We start from the raw sequence: 22,272 nt of genomic DNA on the forward strand, positions 1-22,272 counted from the left end.
AGATTTCCAGGCTGCAGGACCAGTTGTTCATATATCCCACAGCACTACTTAAAACAACTCTTCAGCACCGAAGCCCACTCACTTCAATTTAGTGTTTTGGACAGTGCTTGGGTTTCTGAAAGGGGGGAACACCGCCCCCCCCCCCCCCCCGAGGCTTAGGAAATAACTGACCAGGAGCCAAATACTGCAAGAAGCCAACACAGCAAATATTAGAGCTTTCATTAGAAGTGATAATTGCAAAGCAAAGTTTCAATCCAATTTGAAATGTACACACTTAGAAGAAGATGGAACAAAGGATATATAAACAAGATTGACTTTATTTTTATTTAAATTTTACAAACAATAACTTTTATTCCAGCTACTTGGGGCCAACTGACAGTCTCACAGAACAGTAAATTTTAAACTCATTACAGCTAAAAATGCAGAGAGAATCTCTGAGGACAGTCTACACTTGTTTTGATCTTGAAAAGCATATTAGGAACCACAGTGAGGATAAGGCATATAAAAAGGTATTTAAAAATGCCAGTTCATTTGTAATGATATGGTTATAGATTCTCCAAAAATCTCCCTGTTATCAACATTTGAATGTTTCTTTCAATTACAAATTAGCCATTATAGCAGACATTATAGCTTAAAAAACAGAAATAAGCAGTCTTGCAAGTAGTGTGGCAGGCTCAGTGTCAGTAAGTGAAACGTCACAGAATACTGGAAACATTCACGATGGAACCCACATATTTCCATGTGTATCAGGTGCGTTAGTGTAAGGAATATTCCAAATCCACGGTTGATCTGTAAACCAAAACAAAAACACGCTCATGACAAATTCAGTTATTAAATGTAAAATTTTGATGCTCTTCCTCCCCTCCCTTTGGAGGAAGAAGGTCAAAATTTCCACTGATTTTCACATAATCCCATGTGCAACTTCAGTATCCTGAAAATTTTTATTCACCTATTTTTTGAAAGGGTAAGATTTAGAGTTTTCAAAAGGCTTTGCTTCCCCCCAAATATTATTTTAAATATAATTATCATAACCCAACATACTCCCCACCAGCTGTAAAAGAATTTATTTCAGACAGTAAACAAGAACAGTAATGCAGCCAAATTTGGTTTGGCCCAAACGCAGCAACTTTTGTGCTGTGTATCTCTTAACCCAATGGAATTATTTATATAAATAAGTGCTGAAACATATTAGTATTTTCCACATGGAGAGTAAGAATTCAGTATCTACGAATGATGCTGCCTGAACTCTGAAATGTTCGAGTTCACGCCTCACTTTTTCAAATATTACATCTTTAGATGAGCAACAGGTTTGCAGCAGACAGTTCCCTCCCTCCCTCCTTCTCGGAATACAGAAACTATTCCCACTCTTGGGAAGGAGAAAAGGCAACATAGAAGGAGCCAACTGCTAGTTCTGCAACCTGCTCTAGGCTCCTCCTCGTACCACATACATGTTGCAGAAAAGCAGCTGGTCTGTGAAGCCAAGCTATTATTCTACTTCTCTCGGGCTACTCCTACTGAAATACAGAGAAAACTCCTTCAATGCTTTCAGTGATTCTTCTCAAACAAGAAGTTTATATAAATCTAGCCTGCTTCTTTTCTCCATCTACAAAATGAGCCCTGAAGGAAGACAGTGACATTAACCTGTACAATGCATAGGTTAAGCTGAATTGTACTGAGGATGATGGAGTAGTTCATTTATCAAAAACAAGCAACTCATCTACGTGATATACTATATATACTTTCTAAAGAAGATTTGCTACATGGTTTTCAATTGAAATTTTACAGAAGCTATTGATTATGATTATTGTTGTCCAATTTTAAGTTTACAGGATCCAATGCCAGCTCTCACAATATATGAAGTGAGAATTACTGTAGCAAGAAGAGTAAGAAAGTGACAGAAGCAGTAATAAAGGGACATATAAATCACACAACAGCACACTGTGACAAGTACCAGGCCAATTAAACATGGGGCAGGGAGAGCATTCCTACTAAGTACTCATTATTACTTGCTACTAGAGTGCGTTTAGTTCTAGTACTGTAGATCCATACGTTACAGTGAAACATATCCCAGCTTTGCAAATGTTTTACAAAAGCGTCTGTTGAATCTGCCTCACTTGAAAAAAGACACTATGTTTAGAGTTTATGAAGACTGCTGGGATGTTACAAGCCACAGAAATGTGATCACCAGAGAAAGAACAGCCTGTGCAACAAATACCATCTTTCACATAATGTTATTGTAAGAGGACAATAAAAGCAAACATCCATGTCTTCCCCTGATTTAAAATCATGATATATCTTCTAGGTGGAAGAAGTAGTTGGCTGTCTTTTGGGTACAGTGGATAGGTAATTTCCAAGCACAAAAAAATAAAAGGCATCGGAAACTGGAATAAACTATAGCACTTAACTCACAGTGCACTGCCAAAGAACACCTCTAGGTTTCTGGGTCAACTGCAGGATATCGAAACTTTGAGTGATCTCTTAAAAAAAAAAAAAAAAAAAGTAGCATCATTACATTATTTCCCTAAGCTTATTTTATCAGTCTCCTGCTTGAGAGCCATGTGTACCTTTTGTGTTTTAGGTGAATACCTTACCGCAGCGTAAATGTTAATAGTTATAAGAATAGGTACAGAATAAAGCAAATGTTGGAAAAAGCATCGAGGATTTCAAGCATACACTCAGATTTGATCACTGACCACCATCTACGACATCAGAATAAATCCAGTTCCACTCAAGCACTGGAATCTGTCACTTGGAGTACATTATGCAGCTTGGACCTATCCATCTTCGCTACCATCTGCAGTTACTCTAATTCAGCAATATATACAGGCAGAGGAAGACTTAGATGTACAGAAATAACTTCAGTCACTCCTTAAAGTGCTCTGAGATACTTCAATATCTAATTTAGTTCTTTTTTATTGTGGCTATTTTAATAAAATTTTCTTAAGGTAGCTATGAATGTACTTGGAACTTTGTTCTATTAATGGGATGCTGTTGGTTTTATAAAACACCTGATTCTATTTTAATAAGCCATATGTAAAACTATTGCTGAAACAAATTATAATTTGGTTGTTTTTAAAATGTCAGATCCAATTTAAAATTATCACTTTTATCACTGACAGATGGCAGTACGGTATGTATAGCCAAAACCAGAAAAGTCTGTGAATTACAGGAACATGCAATTGAACAGTAAAGTATAAAATACAATTAAAGCATCTTTGTGATCCTCTTCCTACAGTTTAAAATACAAGTGTCTTTTTCACTGTGAGTGATCTGGATGAGAGCTATTCCTGGTTGATTTCTAAACACAGAGACTAGATTCTTACATCATCTTTCACACTATTTCATGAGCCTTCCAAATGAAAAATGTAGCTTTAAAGTAGTAAGTGTTCACTTATATAGAAAGGTTACTCACAAATAACTGGAGTTCTTCAAGTCATTCTACGTATACATTCTAACATGGCAAACTTACTCCCTGCTGCATGACACTGGAAAGTTCTTCCTTTCAGTATTGGCAGAAGGTGCACACTACATTTCAGACTCTTTTCTCCCCTTCCTTTGGATGAGCATGGCATTCAAAACAGAACTCATATTGTTCCTCTCAATGCAAAAATCATACCTGAAAGATCTCAAGAAGGGGGAAAGGCAAACAGGGTATAGATGTGGGATCTATAACAATATTCACAAACAAGGTAATAATTCCTGAAGGCCAGGACAATGAACAGTCATTGGGGAAAAAAAGAAAAAGAAAACAAAGCCAGTACTGCAGTTTAAAAGCAGGATTTGCTTTGTTTCTCAAAGTGCTGATGTGATGAGGAAAAACAAAAAAGTCCCTCGCACTTTTCTGAGGCCTTTCCCAAGTTCTTCTAAAAAAACCCCTTGATGTACTTATATATTAAAAGTTTCAAGTTCCTCCCATACAGCAGATTATTTCACCAGTCAGTAAACTGTGTAATATTTAAATCACAAATTCAGTGACATTCCTTGACTACAGCAAGCAGCTTGTACCTCTTCCCATGCAAAGGTACAAACCACCCCCCCCCCCCCCATGGCTGTACCCCTTTGTGTAATGTAAGTCTGTTGTAAGAAACTTCTCAATAGGGTGAATCAAAAGTGATAGGGGTATCAGTCCTCAAGCACTCTAAATGAATTGCTGTACTTTCAAGAGAGAATCAGGTCAACTTGTATTGGTAAGAGAGATAATAGCAATATTGCAACTGAGATGTGACAATGGAGCTCAATAAGAAGATAATTTTATACAACAAAATAGCAATACTCATCTGAAAGATTCTAGAGGGAAATAAAAATCTGAATATTATCAAAGGCATAAAGAAATTTTATTTATAAAGATATCTTGCTAAGTAAGATTGGCGGTTGTGTGCATCTTTCCCACATATCAGACTGGATCATTTTCTCTTTTCCTTCCAAGGAACTCTCAAATTATATTACTGGTCTACAGGTTTCTTTTATCTTAGTACCACCAATACATTCAGCTTTGTCATAGTCTTTTTTTTGCTATGACAGCCTGAATCTGTTGCTTAACAACAGAGGAGTTCAGGAGCTTGTTGTATCTGTATAGTTTATCTATCGAGATAAGTAGCACTTATTAAGTAGCACTATCAGCTACCAGGTAATTTTAGTTTTTTAAATTCTTTAAATGTTTTGCCCTGAAGATGCATCTGCTGCCTACAAATGGCCTGCTGCTGCTCAGCTGACTACTGGAGGTGAACAACTGCAATTGCTCAAAGCAGCAATTTGCAAAGAGTTAATAACATACATGTTGCACACACCAAATGTTATCTGCTAAAAATTAATGAGGCCCTTTGTCATTTCAGAGTAGGAATGATCTTAATCTTTATTTCAAAACTGCCAGATGTAAACTGTGTGTGTTATTTCCTGCAGCAAGAGAAAGATGCAAGCTATGTATATCATGCATAATAAAACTGGTTTGTGCTGGTAATTTAAAGCAGCTGGGAAGCAATAGTCTAAAGGAAAAATGTCTAAGTCTGTGCAACCTTAACTCTGATCTGTTAGGATGACATAGTTACATTTCCTCAGACTTCAACTACAAATCTTGCACTCTGCACAAGATGGATCAAATCAAATATAAGTTCAACAACTAGGCTGGGCATCATACTTCTATCCTGAAAAGAATAACAAATATAAAGTGCTTTTTTAAATTCCTGGGTTGACCAACTATTGAAACAAAATATTGACTGTCTGGTGACTTTGCTGTCTCATGATGATGCTCTCAACTAATGATCTGAAGCACATTTTGGAAGATCTCTCTTAACCAAACACAAGCCTTGAGCTCAAAGAAATTGGCTAGTAATGTGGCAAATCAGATGAATCTAGTAGCTCCTTCTGGTCTTCAAGTCTGTAACCCCATCAAAACAATACACAGAAGTGGTCAAACTAAATGGTGACTCTGTAACTCAAGTTTCCTCTCATACAAAGTGTTAAATTCTTCACAGTCGTTATAAAAAGCTTGAAGAAAACCAGGTTTTGCCATGTACTCAGATGTTACAGTTGGACTCTGGGAGGCCATCTGAGGAAGCATCTGATGTCAAGTTGTCTTAAGAGAGCTTCAATCTCAAATTGCAGGTTTAGTCAACAATAATGCTTTTGGTTCCACCTAGGAAGGAAATGGATGCCAACACAGACTAAGATTGGTTCCAACACCTGCTCCACACCACCTGCCCTGGTATATGAACTACAATGACAATGTATACTTGCTGCTTGAAAAAACTGAAAAACTAAACGTCTAAACATACTCAGGTTTACATTTACCATTGCTCTGAGTGTTAAATAAGTGAAATATCTTCTATTCAATGTATTAGTATCACTAGAAATAGGACTAGCTTCTAGCTGTCATCTTCTCAGAAGAAAGGGTATTCTCTTAGAGTTTGTACCATATTAAGCACACTGAGAGGACCTGAAGTTCTTCAAAAATTCATATAGGATGCTGCCAGTCAAGTTCTTTCAAACTCTAGAAAGTACACAGGTTCCATGTATCTATGCAATATTAATTAGAAAAAAGGCTATTGAAAAATGTGAATGACTTGCCCAGAAGTCTTCTTTCTTAATTTCTTCAAAAATGTTTTCATTACTTGACAGAGAAACTGGAGAATTCTAGAACTTCTGACAAAAAAACAAAGGTGGGAGAAAGGTAGAGGCCACATACAGTGACATTTTCCCAGAACTTATCTGATGCCCTGAGGATACAGCAGGTCCTTGTAAGGGAGCTCAGAGTAGTAAAGAATTCCTCTAGCTTAGCTGGACAAAACACTGATCTCTTCTTTTAGGCAATCTGTCACTAGTAGAAGGCAGGATAAATGAAAATTATCCCCACTTTTTAAATAATAGGATAAACACAAATATCTAAACCTACCAGAGCTGGAGGCAAATATGCCATGAAGTTTTTCTTGTTTTTATCCAACACAACAGCAGTTTATGCATAATAAATGAGATGGAGTGTTACTAGTTTCCTGAAATCACTACAAATATTTACCAAATGTAATTTCACCATACTCCCAATTCCCACTTATTGAATGCTAGACAAAATATGAAGTACTGAATATCTGAAGTCACAAGAAAAAGGTCAATTTGCTCTTCCATATTAGTGTAGCAATGGCATATTGAACAGCAGGGCCCTTCACAAGGGAGAGAGCTGTTCCTGTGAGACATCTTACAGATACTTTTGTGCATCATTAAGAAAATGAAATCACAGCTGTCAGAAGTTGAAAACTTCAGCTAGAGAACTAATGAATTGTTAAGCGGACTGTACATTTCTCCACAATGCTTCAACTTACATTAAAGCAAATTTCCATCTCATCTGCCCACCACTCTTCCAGCCTCTCATAGCATGAGATTTGACAGCTTTAGCCCCCAGTTACCAAGGTAAAATAGATTTTCCCGCTGGAAAATACTGAAATACATTTTAATACATTTTTACAAATTGTTAGAATGGCTCAGGAAAGAAGTCTTCAACAAAGAGCAAAATAACCAAAGACTAATGTAATTCATATAATTGGCATATATAGAGAATAATATGTAGTTTCACTCTAACTTTAGATTAATCTGAACTGAGCTGGAACCTAATTTTCTTGTATACACATATATTTTCTCTATACTACTAGTCAATTGAACAGCCAGTTGCTTTCCTTGATTTAAATACATACATTGAAGAGAAAATTGAATGAGAAATAACTTGTTTATCAGAAATTACTTGCCCCCCTACTTTACGGGATTCTCTTCCAGAGGGTTTGAGCAGTTCCAGAGCATTCTGAACTAAGAGCTCAGAAAAAGCTTATATAAATTCCTGCCTTGTAACCCAGTCACAGCTCAAAGAACTGCTGATAAATATATATTTTAAGTCATTCCCCTTTTCAGTAGCGCTGTAAGAGAATTCTCTAACCAGTGCATGAGATTAATAAATCTGAAATCTGGCAGAATAATAATGCAGAGAAATGTTTCAGATGTTTCACCTGCTGAGGACTCTCTAAAAAAGCAGAAAACAGAGCCAATTAAGCAGAAATCTAATTCCACTTAAATGTAACTAGAAAGTTAAGTGCAACTCACTAGGAAAAAAACCAGATGTAGTAGCCCAAAATACTGAAGCTTACTATAATACAACAGCAGTATTTGTTGTATTTGTTTACAATACATGTAATTCACTGATTCATTGAGCTAATTGATCACATAATCATTACTTTCTGACAATTTTTAGGTCCACAAATATTTTTTTCAAGCATTATAGTGTCATTTGTTGGTGGCTTTTTGTTTGTTTGTTTCTTTTGGGTTTTTTTTGTTCTTTTTTTAAAATCATCCTATGTAGTTAAAATGAGCTACTTGACATGAAAATATTTCTGCTATGATTTCTCTCACAGAAGAAATGTTACAAACTCCTCATCTCAACTTGAAGTGACTATGCTGCTACCAGCTATGGTTTGAGACCCAGTTAAATTTTATTCTTTGTTCCCTTCAGGAAGATCAAATTACTATGGTTGGCATAAGCAGAAGGAGTTTACCTGTCCATGTATTGTAAAATGTGGCTCTGAGCAAGTTTGAAATACAGCTGAAAACTAAATGAGAGCAATGGGAAAATTTTAAATATGTTATATGTCACAGAGATGATGTATCATAATTGCCCTACCAGTGACATCTTAAAGCACATAAATGCATCCTTCAGTAACTATAGCTTAGCCTATGATTACGTTTCAGTGAAGGATAATCCATCTCTCTGGGAGAGAAAAACAGTGCAAAACCAAGAAGTTATCTGTCTCACAATGACCTCAATTTATACTCTTTAGAAATCTTCAGAAGAAGAAAATCATCATTGTTTCTCCAAGAAATCCTCTTTTCCTGTTTTGCCTAAACTTGAGTTTTAGAATGAAACCCATTGACTAATGAGGCAAACCAGGCAAAGGTGGACAAGTCTTTTTTTTTTTTTTTCTCTCTGTTATATGGGGTGAGAGAAAAGTAGGACAGGGACCAAATTATTTCATTATTATTGAACATATGGACTATAAAGGACTGCGGATCAACCTCATTAATTATTATGGCTGAAACCAGATAGATTATTTACATCATTTACTGATGAGTTTATCATTGTATGTCCTGAGATGTGTTTTATTGCTTTTCAAGATGCATTTACTTCACTATAACAGTTTTCATGCTGGAAGTCCAGTCCAATCTGATAAACACCAATTCATATGACAGAAAGCCATTGTGACAAGATGACAAATAATCTCTGCAATTAAATTATTTCCACGAACTAAGGAACTGTTTTTCTTTCACTTTGTTACATTATATAATATAATTCTCTAACATTAGAGTATGTCTGATCCAAGATTTGAATTTGTACAAGTACAGAAAAAAACAATGCATTTTGATATACCCATCTTCTACTTAGAACTTTAAATGGCAAATCTATGGCCCTGCTCCTGACCATCTATCTGTTCACTATTGCACCTGCTTCTCCTCCCTCCTGCTCCTGATAGGAGTTTTCCGATTATATGAAAGTGATATGTACTTTGTTTTTCCATGGTTAAAGAATTTGAGTTCATGGAAAATCCCCCAGAGCCTTTTCTCCTTCAATTATAGGGATCAGTCAATATGGTTTCTTTAGGGAAAGGATAATTACTTGCATTTCTGCTTATCAAGACTTTATTAAAATACATCTGTTTATATCACTCCAGAGACTTTGGGAATTGATAACTGTATTGTTAAGGACAGATTATTTTATGAGTCCATCGCATAACATGGGAATTCTTTAAACATCTTTTCCACCAGGACGCTAAGGCACTGAAACAGAATATTCAGGAAAGAGATGTGAAAAGGCACAGGCAGCTGACTTTGCTTCCATTGCCGAAGCCTAGACAACTTGAATTCTGACATCTGTTCATATCATGGGAGAAAGCTGAGATCCGAAAGCTGAAGTACAGACAAATGAGTTCTCTACAGAAATAAGCTTTCCATGCAAAAAGTGAAACAAGTTACTTGGAAAAAATCTTTACATTTAGTTGAAATATGCATAAAACTCACTGACACAGTAGGTTAAATGGAGGAATTAAAGCAAGAATAATATTAATTGTACAACTACATTTTTACATGAGGAAGACAGTATATGTAACATATTTGAGAATACACACAGATTCTAATTTTTAATCTTTATTTTAAAATTTCCAAAAATTTAAGTATGACCCTTCAGAAAAACCTTCCAGAAAACATCAGTTTGAGCATTAGTTAACAAGAAGACAGTGCATACGTGTCCCAGAGCACAACAGCTGGCTGTAGTATATTCTTCCCCTTTAGTTAGCTAGTAAATCAGGCATAACCCCTGCCACCACTTCCTGAAACAACATTAACAGTACATAAATGGGTAGCATGTTTCGTACTAAATAAGCCACTATAATAGATTGTATTATCATTTCTACATTGAGCCAGTAATTTTTCCCTAGCAAAACCGAAATACCATTTAAGAATTCTTTTAGGTAATTAGTAAGCTTTTAAAGCAGAAAAATCATCTTTGCAAGTTACAGAAATAACACGTTTCATATTGAACAGATGAACTATACAGCCTAGCTGTATAGCCGATACCATACTCACGGTTTTAGCTTCTATAATCATGGATCTACCTGTGAGAAGCCAGTTTTTTTGGGAGCTGATGGGATTCACCTGACCAAGTTGGCAAGCCTCTTTGCCAACAAGCTGGCCAGACATGTAAGTAGGGCTTTAATCTAGACTCAGTGGCAGAAGGGGATGGAGCTTTGAGCAACACAGAAGAGCCAGGGGCTGCTGATGCATTAGGAACCAACAGGGCAACACCTGTGAAATGCTGCAAAGGAACTAGGGCTTGTTCCTCTAAAAAGGTGAAATGGTCAACAGCACAGCTGAAGTGCCTCCACACAAATGCACACAGTATGGATAACAAACAGGAGTTGGAAGCCACTGTGCAGCTAGAAAGCTGTGATCTAATCGTTATCACTGAAACGTGGTGGGATGAATCACATGACTGGAGCACTGCAGTCAAAGGCTATAAACTGTTCAGAAGGGACAGGCAAGGAAGAAAAGGTGGGGGGGAGTTGGCCCACTATGTAAAAAAAAAAAAAAAGTGGATTGACTGCACAGAGCTGTGTTTGAAAAACAGCGATGAACAGGTTGAGAGCTTATGGGTGAAAAATCAGAGGTCAAGCCAACAAAGGAAAGAGGCCACCTGATCAAGAGGATGCTGCCGAAGCATTCTTACTTCAACTACAGGAAGCATCATGCTTACAGGCTCTGATCCTGCTGGGGTACTTCAGTCACCCCCAAATGATGCATCTTTACTGTTATTTACTATATAATACTCTATAAGTCTATTTACTTCTTAGCTTTTAAACAGTCTTTCTCCCCACATAATTTGTTAGTTCAAAAATCTACCAAAAGATTTGAGTGGCTATAAACACTATCTTTCCTGAACCCTTTCTTACTCTCTATTATTTCAAGCTCTGCTGTAGATGATGTCTTTTTTAAATCATGACTTCTCAAAAAAAAGTTAGTTTCAATCTTTTTGCATTAGTTTTTAAGAGCAAAAAATATAAAAATTTACTATTCCCAAATGTTGCAGGTGCACATCATTATCTTCAATGTATTTTTAGGTTTTCAAGCCATCATCACCTCATAGCAGCACTTACTTATCGCTTTCATGATTTGCATGTTCTAGAGAGAGTCTCATAAACTGAGAAGGTTGAGATTTTGTGAATCTCTTCAAGTGTTATGAAATATACCCACTCCAAGGAGGATTACAACACAGATCTTCAAGAAAATGACATCTGAAACTATGAAATATAGAATGGACCAAAAGCAACTCTTCTTTCTACTGATTTACAGCAATTCTTTCACATTTGCTCTATAGTATTTATTTCACACCCCACTTCCAGAGGCTTGTGTTTTCCTCACACCTGCTCTCTTCCAAACATTCCTCTTTCAATGCTCCTTCCCCCATCAGTTCTACAGGAAAACATTTTGATTCCATAAAGAATATCTCTTTTCCTCATGCATACAAATATATTGGAAGAGGAATGAAAAAATAATATTTAGGTTGTTGATCCAAAACATAAACAACAATAAAGAAAAAGTTAGAACCAAAAGACTATAGTTGCTTTCTTTGAAGTCGCAAGCAGAATGTGGGACTGGCATCACCTCAAATGCAGTCATACCACAAAAATATTAAAATAAAGCTTTGGAACATAGCAGTGTTCAAATGACTCAGAGTTACTCAAATTAGTTTGCTCCATATATAATACACCTACTTTTCTTCTGAAGTCACACCTTACCTTTGCTTCCATACTGTTCTGGTGGCAGGTCATAAGGTACTGGAAAATATATTGCTGAATCATTACTTTCTGAAAGCACCTTCCCTCTCACATGAAAGTAACCTTTGTCAAATCCCTATGAAGAAAGGAAAACATGCAGAAAAAGGACTTATCAGTTTTAGGGGAAAAAAACAACCTAATCCACAATAGATTACTTCTCAATAGGAGTTATTTTAATAAACAAAATGTTTTTCCTCCATTACTGAGATTAGATATTTCCTAATGCACCTTCTCTGTCTTAAGAACTCAGCTTCAGCCTATTTCAGGCTCTTCTTCTTTTGCATTCATTGGCTTGGCCCCACAAGTGGGTCCACATTGGATATACTCTACCTTCTCAGTCCCTTACACATATACCAATCTATTTCCATGTTCACTAGGTAAACACACTTGTGGCCTTGCTTGTGTGAGCAATTCTATCCAAATTGCCCAAGGTCTTTGCTAGTACCATATGGGCAGCACATCTCAATACACTGAGATGTCGCTTCTTTTACATAAATACTTACGGATATTAGAACCAAATTTTTAATAATTAAACAAAATACTAACACCTCTAGTGTTTAATATTCAACTAAAGGGAAAAGCTTTAAAATTTTTCTCTTTGCTGTTTAGCTTCATTCTGACCATATTAGTTAGATGTTCAGTGTGTTTTAACTGAATTAAAATTCAACTTGTGATACAGAAACAAGTCTACAAACTATACTTTTCAGATATCTTGGGTAACGCTATGTACACTAAAACAATTTAATGAAGATTTGAAACTTCTTGCATAAAAGTTTCAAAGACTACACTCATATTAGAACGACAGTGGATTTCAAACAAGATTAAGGACTACAGAAAAAACTCCTATAACGCAATACAATGGCAGATAGATTTAAAGCGATTCAGGTAACTTTGGCAGATGATACTGTTTAGCCATGTCTCCAGAGAAATCGGATCCCATTCATCAACTGTAATGAGTTATACCAAAGCAAATTTCTAATACTGAGATTTCCAATAGCCTATTGTCAGTCAAGTACAATTTGATTAGAACAGGCTAAAAGTTTAAAGGCTATCAAGCTTTTATTATTAATTTCTGAAGACATTACTGGACAACTGTATTTTTCTTTCTGAAATCATATAATACTTTGAGTTGGAAGGGACATTTAAAGGTCATCTAGTCCTACATCCCTGCCATGAGCAGGGACATCTTCAACTAGATGAGGTTGCTGAGCCCCATCCAGCCTGGCCTTGAATGTTTGCAGGTATGGGGCATCTACCACCTCTTTGGGCAACCTGTGCCAGTGTTTCACCACCCTCATTGTAAAAAAAGTCTTCCCTGTATCTAGTCGGAATCTACCCTCTTTTAGTTTAAACCAGTTACCCCTTGTTCTATTGCTACAGGCCCTGCTAAAAAGTCTGTCCCCATCTTTCTTATAAGCCCCCTTTTAACTACTGAAAGGCTGCAATAAGGTCTCCCTGGAGCCTCGTCTTCTCCAGGCTGAACAACCCCAGCTCTCCCAGCCTTTCCTCATAGATAAGGTGTTCCATCACTCTGATCATTTTTGTGGCCATCCTCTGGACCTGCTCCAACAGGTCCACATCTTTCCTGTGCTGAGGACTCCAGAGCTGGGACACAGTACTCCAGGTGGGCTCTCACTAGAGCAGAGCAAAGGGGCAGAATCACTTTCTTTGACCTGTTGGCCATACTTTTTATGCAGCCCAGGATAGAGCTGGCTTGCTGGGCTGCAAGCGCTTATTGCCAGCTCATATCTGAATATTAACTTATGCATTAGCCAAGCTGTAGGATCCATCTGTCCAAGTTTTACTGGAGTACTGTTTTATAATAGTACAAGCAAGCTTCTTTATTACCACTAAATAATCCCATTTTATTCAAACATCATGCTGGCTGAATTGATAGTCCCATCTATATACAGTACTTTTGCGATATTAAGTTCTTCTTTACTGAAGTTTTACTTAATCAAATGGTAGCATTGTAAGTTGGAGAAAGCAACTTTCATATGACCACAGAGCATGGGATACAAAGCAGCCTTACACCTTTTTCTTTGATATTCAAGAAGCATAGTAACAGAGAGAAGGGAGAGCTGCCAAAGACAGTGTCAAGCTGTATTACAGCAGTTCTAGTAAGTCAGTTCAAGAAACTCCTTTAGCATATAGACACTTCTTTTGTCTCATGACCCAAAGTAACAGGAAACTACAAGTTATGACCTAAGAAACACTGTGTATTATTTCAAAGACTAGCTAAAAGCCACTGCCTTTTAAATGAAAGAACAGGAGAAACAAACAAACAAGGTCCATGATGAAGAACACCAAAGTTGTACAGCTGTTGCCTGGCACCATCCAAGTTTGAAATTTGTATAACCATTACTATCAAAGCACATAGTGTAGAACACCACTTACTTAGGCCTCTACATATATACATAGTAATCTCAGTTAATTCAAGTATCAAGAGCTATGCCACATGTATTCCACACTGAAGTTCATAGTGGTGGGTGCTTTTCACAAAACATAAAAGAAAAATGCACCACTTGTAGGACATTTTTAATCTCATTTTCTTTCCTGTTAGCCATCTTTTTTTCAACCCAGTAATGTTTCCATTTCCACTTCATTTCTTCTACCCTCTGTTCCCTGTTATTACTTCAGTGTGTTTCTTTTCAGGCATTTTGCTTCCTTCTCTTGTTCTATGCCTTTGCTTTCATCTTCATTCTTCCTCAGTAGCCACCAGTTATATTTTCCTTTCCTTTGAGTCTTATGTCTTCTCTGATACTGTCCTCCAAGCCCATTGGACTCCATCAGTTGATTCCCAAATTGTTTTATTTGTCTGTCAGAATTTAACCTGTAGAGATCTTCCATTCAGGAAATGCTAATCTAGGAAAAGATACTTAGTTTTCCTCATAACATCCTGGAGTAAGGGTCTGGGTTATAGAATACATCCTTTAATAAAGCTCTCTGAGAAGATTCACATGCTTTTAAAAGTAACTCTCATGTCTATCTTCACACAGATCACACAGAAACTGAAATGTCATACATTTTGTCTGTTTTGAGCATTTCCTGAACATTGACAGCTCTCATTGCTGTTTCCAAAAAACAAACCAGCAGGATTGTGCCTAAAAAAATTCTGCCTGTCTTTTAAATTTTCCTCAGCCATATTCTATTCTTTCAGAATTTTTCCCTCTGCAGCTCTATTTTGTTCTTTGACTACTGTTCACAGCAATACATTTTGAAATGTTAAGAGATACATTTCTCAGTTGGGAAAGCCTACTTTTTTAGATACTGTTGTGGGTTCTATTAGTGCCTTGCCATCATACAGTGTAAAAGTAGGCATTGGGAAGAAGAATGGGAGAAGGAAGTAGAACAGCTTTTAAAATTCTGCTTTCCAACCTTTTTTTACCCCAAACAAGGCAGATTAGAGACTATAAAAAAAACCCATCACATAAGACAGAGGTAAGAGTTGCCATCCCTACTTAAGTAGGAATTAACACTGATATCACTACAGTATTTTGATACTACTGAAGTAACTCCTACAGGAAACAGCTGATTATTCCACTGGATGATTATGGGACTATCCTTTCCCATGCCAGTAAACAGAAAAAAAGCTTGCTCTTCGGCAAAACTATTTAAGAACTCACTAATATAGGCAGTTAAGAATTAAGGATGCACACAAACTTTACAGTGACCATGCTCCTCTGGCCAGGAGAATACACAATGAAATTCTTACTCAACATTGAGGCATATTTATTCAAACCGGGGCTTTACTCAACTGTGTCAGAACATTTTTTTTGTAAGAAGCCCACAGTGACAAATTCAGGTATCTAAACCCAAAGTTCCTTGGCTTGGAAAACATGCCTTAGGGTGTCTTTACCACGGGAGTTTGAAAACCTTGTAGCAGTTCTGTGAACAGTAAAAGCAAGGTTTAATTAGCATCCTAAAGTCCACGTATAAAATCTCAGTTTACCTACATTGTATTTATTTCCCCACCCCCACTATTTCAAACAGGATAGAAGACTTCATCTGAAACTAGATAAATCAAAGAAGAAAGTGTTACTATATTACATTGGAAGTTAATATTACAGTCAAAGAGCTTAACCTACTTTTAGTTTTGGTCTAAGTTACACTATGATTGAAGGTGCTTGGTTCAATTGTTTGAACTCAGCAAAAATTTAAGCAGTTCAGTTTTGATGACACACACATAATGGCTGGCTGCTCTCTAATCCAGATTCAGCTCATACACCCATCCCCACAGGCAACTAACTATAAGACATTATTTTACTCATTACCAGTGAGTATTCACCAAACACAGCATTTCAGAATCTGAAATACTATTGTTAGTTGTCTGTGACTGATTATCTAGATATAATCGTAGCATCTGGTAGTACTAGGTAGGCAATCATGGGTAAGTTCTCAGTTTAATAGCAACTACTATATTTCTCTGAGTTTCTACTTCCAAAAGCTGACTGGCTAGTACCACATTCTTCAACAGACCTTTTAGAAGATTTAAGTATTCCACAAACTTTTATACCATTTTACAGGTCAAGCTCCATTTATCTTACAACCTTATGAGACACGGAAGCTGTGAGGAGGAACTATTTAGTTAAAAAGCCTTCCATTAGACACTTTCAGGATTTTTCAAACAAAATAATTACTGCAACATCCTTCCCAGAAGTCCATATTGTTAGGTGATGTTTCTCTCAACATGTTTTACATGTTAAAGATTAACTTATTTCAGTCTCTAGAAAGGAATCCCCAGCAGCTGAAAGACCAAGCTGAACATGAGTGAGAGTGAAGATGTAGGAGGTGAGAAAAAAAATGGAGATAGAAAGGGAAATGCAGTTCAAACAGAGGACACTATCTTTTGTATAAACATTATTTTTTAATCAAGAGAAGCTTGTGATCTAATGTCAGCATCAGCTGATTTTTCCCTAAACACTAAAATTGCAAATGATGACAGCTGCTGCTCTGTTGAGAACAACCATTCAACATATTTCTGAGAGTCTGCATTAGCACATCAGGCCAAGACCCAACCCCAAAGCATAACTTCTGGAAGCATTTTAAAAAACAGACAAAAACTGGCAGTCAACAGTTGGCAAGTGAGGAACAATCCACTCCCAAATTTGTATTCAGCAGAAAATAGAAAGCCCAAACCACAGAGCTAATGGAGTTTTTAAGATTAGGAATATTATATGTGTGCTATGTCAGTGCACCAGGGTAGTGTGGCCGAGCGGTCTAAGGCGCTGGATTAAGGCTCCAGTCTCTTCGGGGGCGTGGGTTCGAATCCCACCGCTGCCAAGAATGTTTTAACAGTTGGACTCTATGATCTTCAAGGTCTTTTCCAACCTAAATAATTCTATGATTCCAAGTCTTAACTTCTACCAGAATAAGTGTCATTAACTTTGTGATCAAACTGCATGAAACAACCTGAAGAAACAGAACTATCAGAAATTGGCAGTATTAAATTGGCATTCCAGTAGCTAGAGTGTGCCGAGTCTCGAGGCCCAGGAATGCTCAGTTATGTTTCAAAGCACTTCATCTAGCTTGTATTCTGTATATTTTAAATTGCAAACAAACTTTAGAAAGTTCAGTTTCTAAATGCTAGTCGATTCCCAGTTCTCCATTATCTTCACCTCAGACCACTCTGCCACATATGTTAAAACCACATTGAACAAACAACGGTCTTAACAACCAAAGTTATCAAAGGAAGACTCTTTATACAGTTAACTGCAGGGCATATACATAAGAGATTCACAAGCTAAGCATTGCAACTTGAGTATCAGATGACTGCATGTACATAAGGCAAGTATTAATATTTGTCTCTCTGACTACCTCCTCATTATCAGGTGACTCCACAGGCACTTCCCAGTGAGGAAAGGAAAGACAGCTGCAGTCTCTCTCCCCATTTTGCTTGCATATACACCATATCATGTGACTACTGACAGGTGACTTAATTTTGAAGACTGGCAACCAGAAAAAACAAGTATCAATATTTAGGAAACTGGGAGGAAACTAATACATATTAAATGTTACTTTCTTGCAAGTTTTAGATGAGGTTGAATTAAGTTGTGTTCTGAGAGTTCTGAAACTCAAACATAAGATTATCTCATGCACACTTTAGATTTTAGTCCAGCCACGTGTATAGGAGCACATATTTGCTTGCTTTCTGTAATTTATGTAGGACAAGTGAGAGCTGAGAGGGCTGCAGAGAAAGCATTGTACTTACACAAAGCATCTTTGCATTGCAAATGTTTTAATTACACTACTCAACAAAATCAAACTGAACTTTATCATGAAGTATGATATATTAGAATTGTGCTTCTCATGTGTACACATTTCTGTCAATTCTGGACAAACAACTTTGTCTTTCAACAAGTGAATGAGAATCAGAGGCTAACCTATTACATACCATTTTGTAAAAAAAAAATAAATACAGCAGGCCAAACAGACTCAGTAACTGAGGAGAACCTTGAGAACATCATTGTGTCACAGACTTATATCTGGATCTGTTTCTCCAGATTTATACTTGCATCTCACATGCACCTTTGTGCCTCCACTCACCACCCTTCCACCTCAAATGATACAGAAGAAAAAAAAAGAGAGAAAAACATTAAGAACAATCAAACAAGAACAATCAAACAATCTCCACCCTAGGAGCAACTGAGCAGGCTAAGGACTCCTCAGCCTAGAAACAGATAAAGGTGTATAGAAAGAGGAGTATGGAAAAGGTGAATAGAGATCACATGGTTATTCCATCTTTCAATGCAAGATGAAACATCAAATGAAACTAATTTTCAGAACACTGTGCTTCATGTGACATTAAGTTGTAGAACTCAGCCAGAGCAGGTGTGAAAGCTAGAAGCTTATAGGCATTTAAGAGAAGACAAGAGATGCTCACAGAAGAGGCTATAGCCTCCAAGTCAAGAAATCTTCAGGGATAAACTACTACATATATGCCTGACCATCACACTTTTCCATATGCGTCTGCTTTTGGCCACTGAGAGTTTTGAGATGTTCCTTTGATATGACAAAGTAAAGCCTTCTACTCCCCCAACAGTGGCTACTGTAAAGTAACCAGTGTGACAAAAAGGGAAATATCTGGGGACTTGGCTCTACCATTTATAGTGCACAACACATTTTCCTCAGTCAGGTCCTAGCCATTTACACCCATTTTCATCCAAAACCTCACTGATCAGCTTTTTCCACAGGCACTGGTTCCAAAACCAGGCCAAAAGAAGGTTATCTCAATGTGATCCTACACTCACCTCCGTGCTCTCTGCCACCTTGAACTTGCTTCTTCCTAATTCTTCCTTGCATCAGAACTCACCTGATCATATTGAGCTGGTGCATGGAAAAACTCTTTGAAAACTTGTGCAATTTGGTTTTGGCCAGTCTGAGCTGGTTTAAACCACGAAGAATCCACTGAGCACCAGTGCCAGTACAACTAAGGGAGTGAAGACAGCCACAGACAGGCTACTATAATGGTGGGACCAACTGATGATGCAGTTCCACATACTAAGCTAATCTACTACTTTGATATGTTTGAGAAGCCAGATTCCAACCTATCTTATCAGGTGGTTAATTCTCTAAGAGACTAATCTGCCGAGTCAGACAAGTACAGCAACCTACTTGTCACCAGAATATGATCTTGAATTACAGCAAAGCTTCACTATATATTATTCTTCCTAGGCTGAGAACCTAAGCCTGCAGCAGTTATAGGTTTAAAGAAGAGAGGCCTTGAACAAACAAAAATGACTGACACGTCCCAAGATTGTCAGCATCCTTTCTGCAACTCTGAGCTTGCCCTACAACTACTCAGTGAGATCAAGATCTTGACCAGGTTTGTGTGAGTAACTTTTGTTGTTTTGATCTGCTGTATGTATAGAAATTAGATTTACTCTGAGTAACTAACTACTTCAATTCCTGCTGAAGGCTCCTTTTTTACTGCAGTTACAAAACTTCCATAGACTTTGATGACAAAGGATGGTCCAATAGACAAAATTCTCATATCTAAAGGTTAATGACACCTTTGAAATAAATGATTTTTGACAAATGAAGATCCCAAGGGTCAGATCCTATCACTTAGAAATCTGCTGCAGCGTATCATTAGACTGAAACACAGCCTTAGAACAAGTTATCTCAAGTTATGGATGCTAAATTAAATCTCATTTGAAGATATTCAGAACCATCTTCTAGAAATGCTGACTCCTAAAGCTGCATAAAAGGAAAAACTTTGCCAAAAGCATTGGTTTCTACTAAAACATTACAAATGGATTTAATTCATGAAAGGCATGTCGCTGTAATGACAGCAGCTTCTACAAATATGCCTGAGGAAGGCTTAAACTAATGTGGACACTGCTAGCACAGTATAACATGATACTTATCTTGCCTGTGTATTAGCTCCAGTTCTTGGACAGTTTTGCCAATTTGTACTGAACTCTACTGCTATAACCATCAACTGGCAATTCTCAAGAAACATCTTGTGTGCATTATGCTATTTTTGGTTTTTAGATATGAAACTGCATTATGCATGCATCATAAGGATAAATTTATACTGCAGAAAAAACCATCAGCCATTCAAATCCTTGATGACTACGGTTAAATTTGTTTCCAGCAGCACTTATTCACTTGTTGATAGTAACTCATCTTCCTGATATGTATTTCTGCACTTTCCGAAAAGCCATTTGGTTCCCTAACAAGCACTCTACTCCCCGCCCCCCCCCCCAAAGCAGCTTACTTACACTTCTATAACCATGTTAGGAGTACAAGTGAAAGTTCAGTTTTGAAAATATTGGCCCCTAGCTTTTGCATTTGACACTGACTATATGAAGTATAAGTTGTGTTTATTTTCAACTTTAAAAAGAAATCACAAAGCAGGATAGAAATTGTATTTTTCATGACAGTTTTTTTCTTAAGAGAGAAGGTGGACACTCCCAAGATGAAAACTAGAATTTCATTACTGCTGTAAAGTTGACAGTTACGCAGGTGTTAGATAAGACAGCACAGTAACACTGTTACAGTCTCAAAGCCTGAAATCTTTTTCTAGGGGACAGTCACAACAATCAGATAGCAGGGAGCAGTGGAGTAGATGGTCAGTGGACAAATCCTACTTCTCTAATTAATCAGATATTACCTTGCAGGCATACTATAACAAGATTACAGTTCCTGATCCCAGTGTATGAAACATTAATTCTCCCACCTTTTTGCTACTACAAACATTAAAAAAACATTTTTCATCTCTTTACTGAATGGTCAAATTTTCAGCAGTGACTCTTCTGCACTGCAGAAGTTTTCACACTGCTTGCTGCTTCAATGAATGTCAAAATAACATAGACCTATATAGCAATAGGTGAATTTGATCTTTTCTTGAACATAGTGGGGACTGGAACCAGAATACCCTGACTGCCTTTTCCAAAAGGCTGATCAAAAGGAAAAAACACAATGCCAGGAGTCAACGACTCTTACACATTTAAAAAAAAAACCACAAGTGTTCTCTGGGGTTCATTTCATAAACAAATTTAGAGTGTGCATATGAATGTAGAATGCAGCAAAAATTGCTGAAAAGCCTTTAAGATTCAAAGCAATGCAGCCCCCCTCCCACACCAAGTGGAATTATCTCTAGTCCCTAAACAGAGGTTCAGCAGAGGGAGAAAAGAGGTCAAAATTTTGCAGTGTTTCAGTGAAACCTTTCCTCTCATGAGAGCAGCCCCAGCCAATGTCTTTTTTTGCCTCTCACCCTGATGACCACAAGGCTTGAGCTTCATTAGGAACTGTTAACCCAAGAGTATTTAGCAAACCTGTTCTTTCCAGTTGTCATTACTAGTAGAGTACTCACACTGGATTTATAGCAGAATCTATCGCTAACTTTTGTGTAAACAGGCCTGCAGGCTTCTGCTAAAGGCTGGAGCAGATGCTTAGTAAGTATCCAGTGTGCTCTTAATCATCAGTAAACTTAGCTTAGACACTGCATTTAAACTCTGGTTATTTTGATGCAACACAAGAATAAAAACACTTCATTTCTAATAATTCTTAATCTCTTAAATGTCTAAGTGGATTTTACTCCAACTGCTAAGACTGGGCTGTGAGCAGAAACAAAAACATTAATAATTTTGGTCTAAATAAACACCCAGGATGATGAAAAAGTCATTAACAGCAGAAAGTTCTAACTAGCTGGCAAAGAAGGTAAAGTTGTAACTTCAGATTGCTGAAATTTTCCAAGGTTCAAGTGGCTCAGAACCTTTTGTATTTCTGATAAACTAAATGCTCCTGAACAGATAACTCTGTTCATCAAATTGAAGTCTGATTTTAGAATGAAACGTGAGTTATAGAAAAACCTCACAAGAATCAGATCAAAGGCATTATGACTTACAATATTAGGTGCAAGGAAGAAAATTCATAAGTTTTGACCCTCTGAAAAGTGTTCTGGTAATCC

The 22,272-nt window shown here is 37.1% G+C and overlaps 1 protein-coding gene and 1 non-coding gene across 5 annotated transcripts in view; one reads left to right on the forward strand and one right to left on the reverse strand.

Moving 5' to 3' along the window:
- Positions 1–250: 250 nt before the first annotated feature.
- Positions 251–22,272, reverse strand: part of TDP1 (tyrosyl-DNA phosphodiesterase 1) — a 50,727-nt gene continuing 28,705 nt past the window's right edge. Inside the window, exons 15-16 of one of the 4 annotated variants that reach the window (XM_075030006.1) lie at positions 11,817–11,931; positions 259–789 (exon numbers count right to left, since the gene is read on the reverse strand). In XM_075030006.1, coding sequence (XP_074886107.1) covers positions 716–789; positions 11,817–11,931 — 189 coding nt within the window. In that variant the 3' untranslated portion in view covers positions 259–715. Of the gene's footprint in view, positions 790–11,816; positions 11,932–22,272 lie in introns of all 4 variants that reach the window. The other 3 variants (XM_075030005.1, XM_075030008.1, XM_075030007.1) reach the window with 3 other exon arrangements.
- On the forward strand, positions 17,057–17,138 carry TRNAL-AAG (transfer RNA leucine (anticodon AAG)). Its single transcript has one exon. It is a non-coding gene; the product is annotated as a tRNA-Leu (tRNA).

The sequence above is a fragment of the Buteo buteo genome, chromosome 6, assembly GCF_964188355.1.
Source record: "Buteo buteo chromosome 6, bButBut1.hap1.1, whole genome shotgun sequence".
NCBI lineage: Eukaryota > Metazoa > Chordata > Aves > Accipitriformes > Accipitridae > Buteo > Buteo buteo.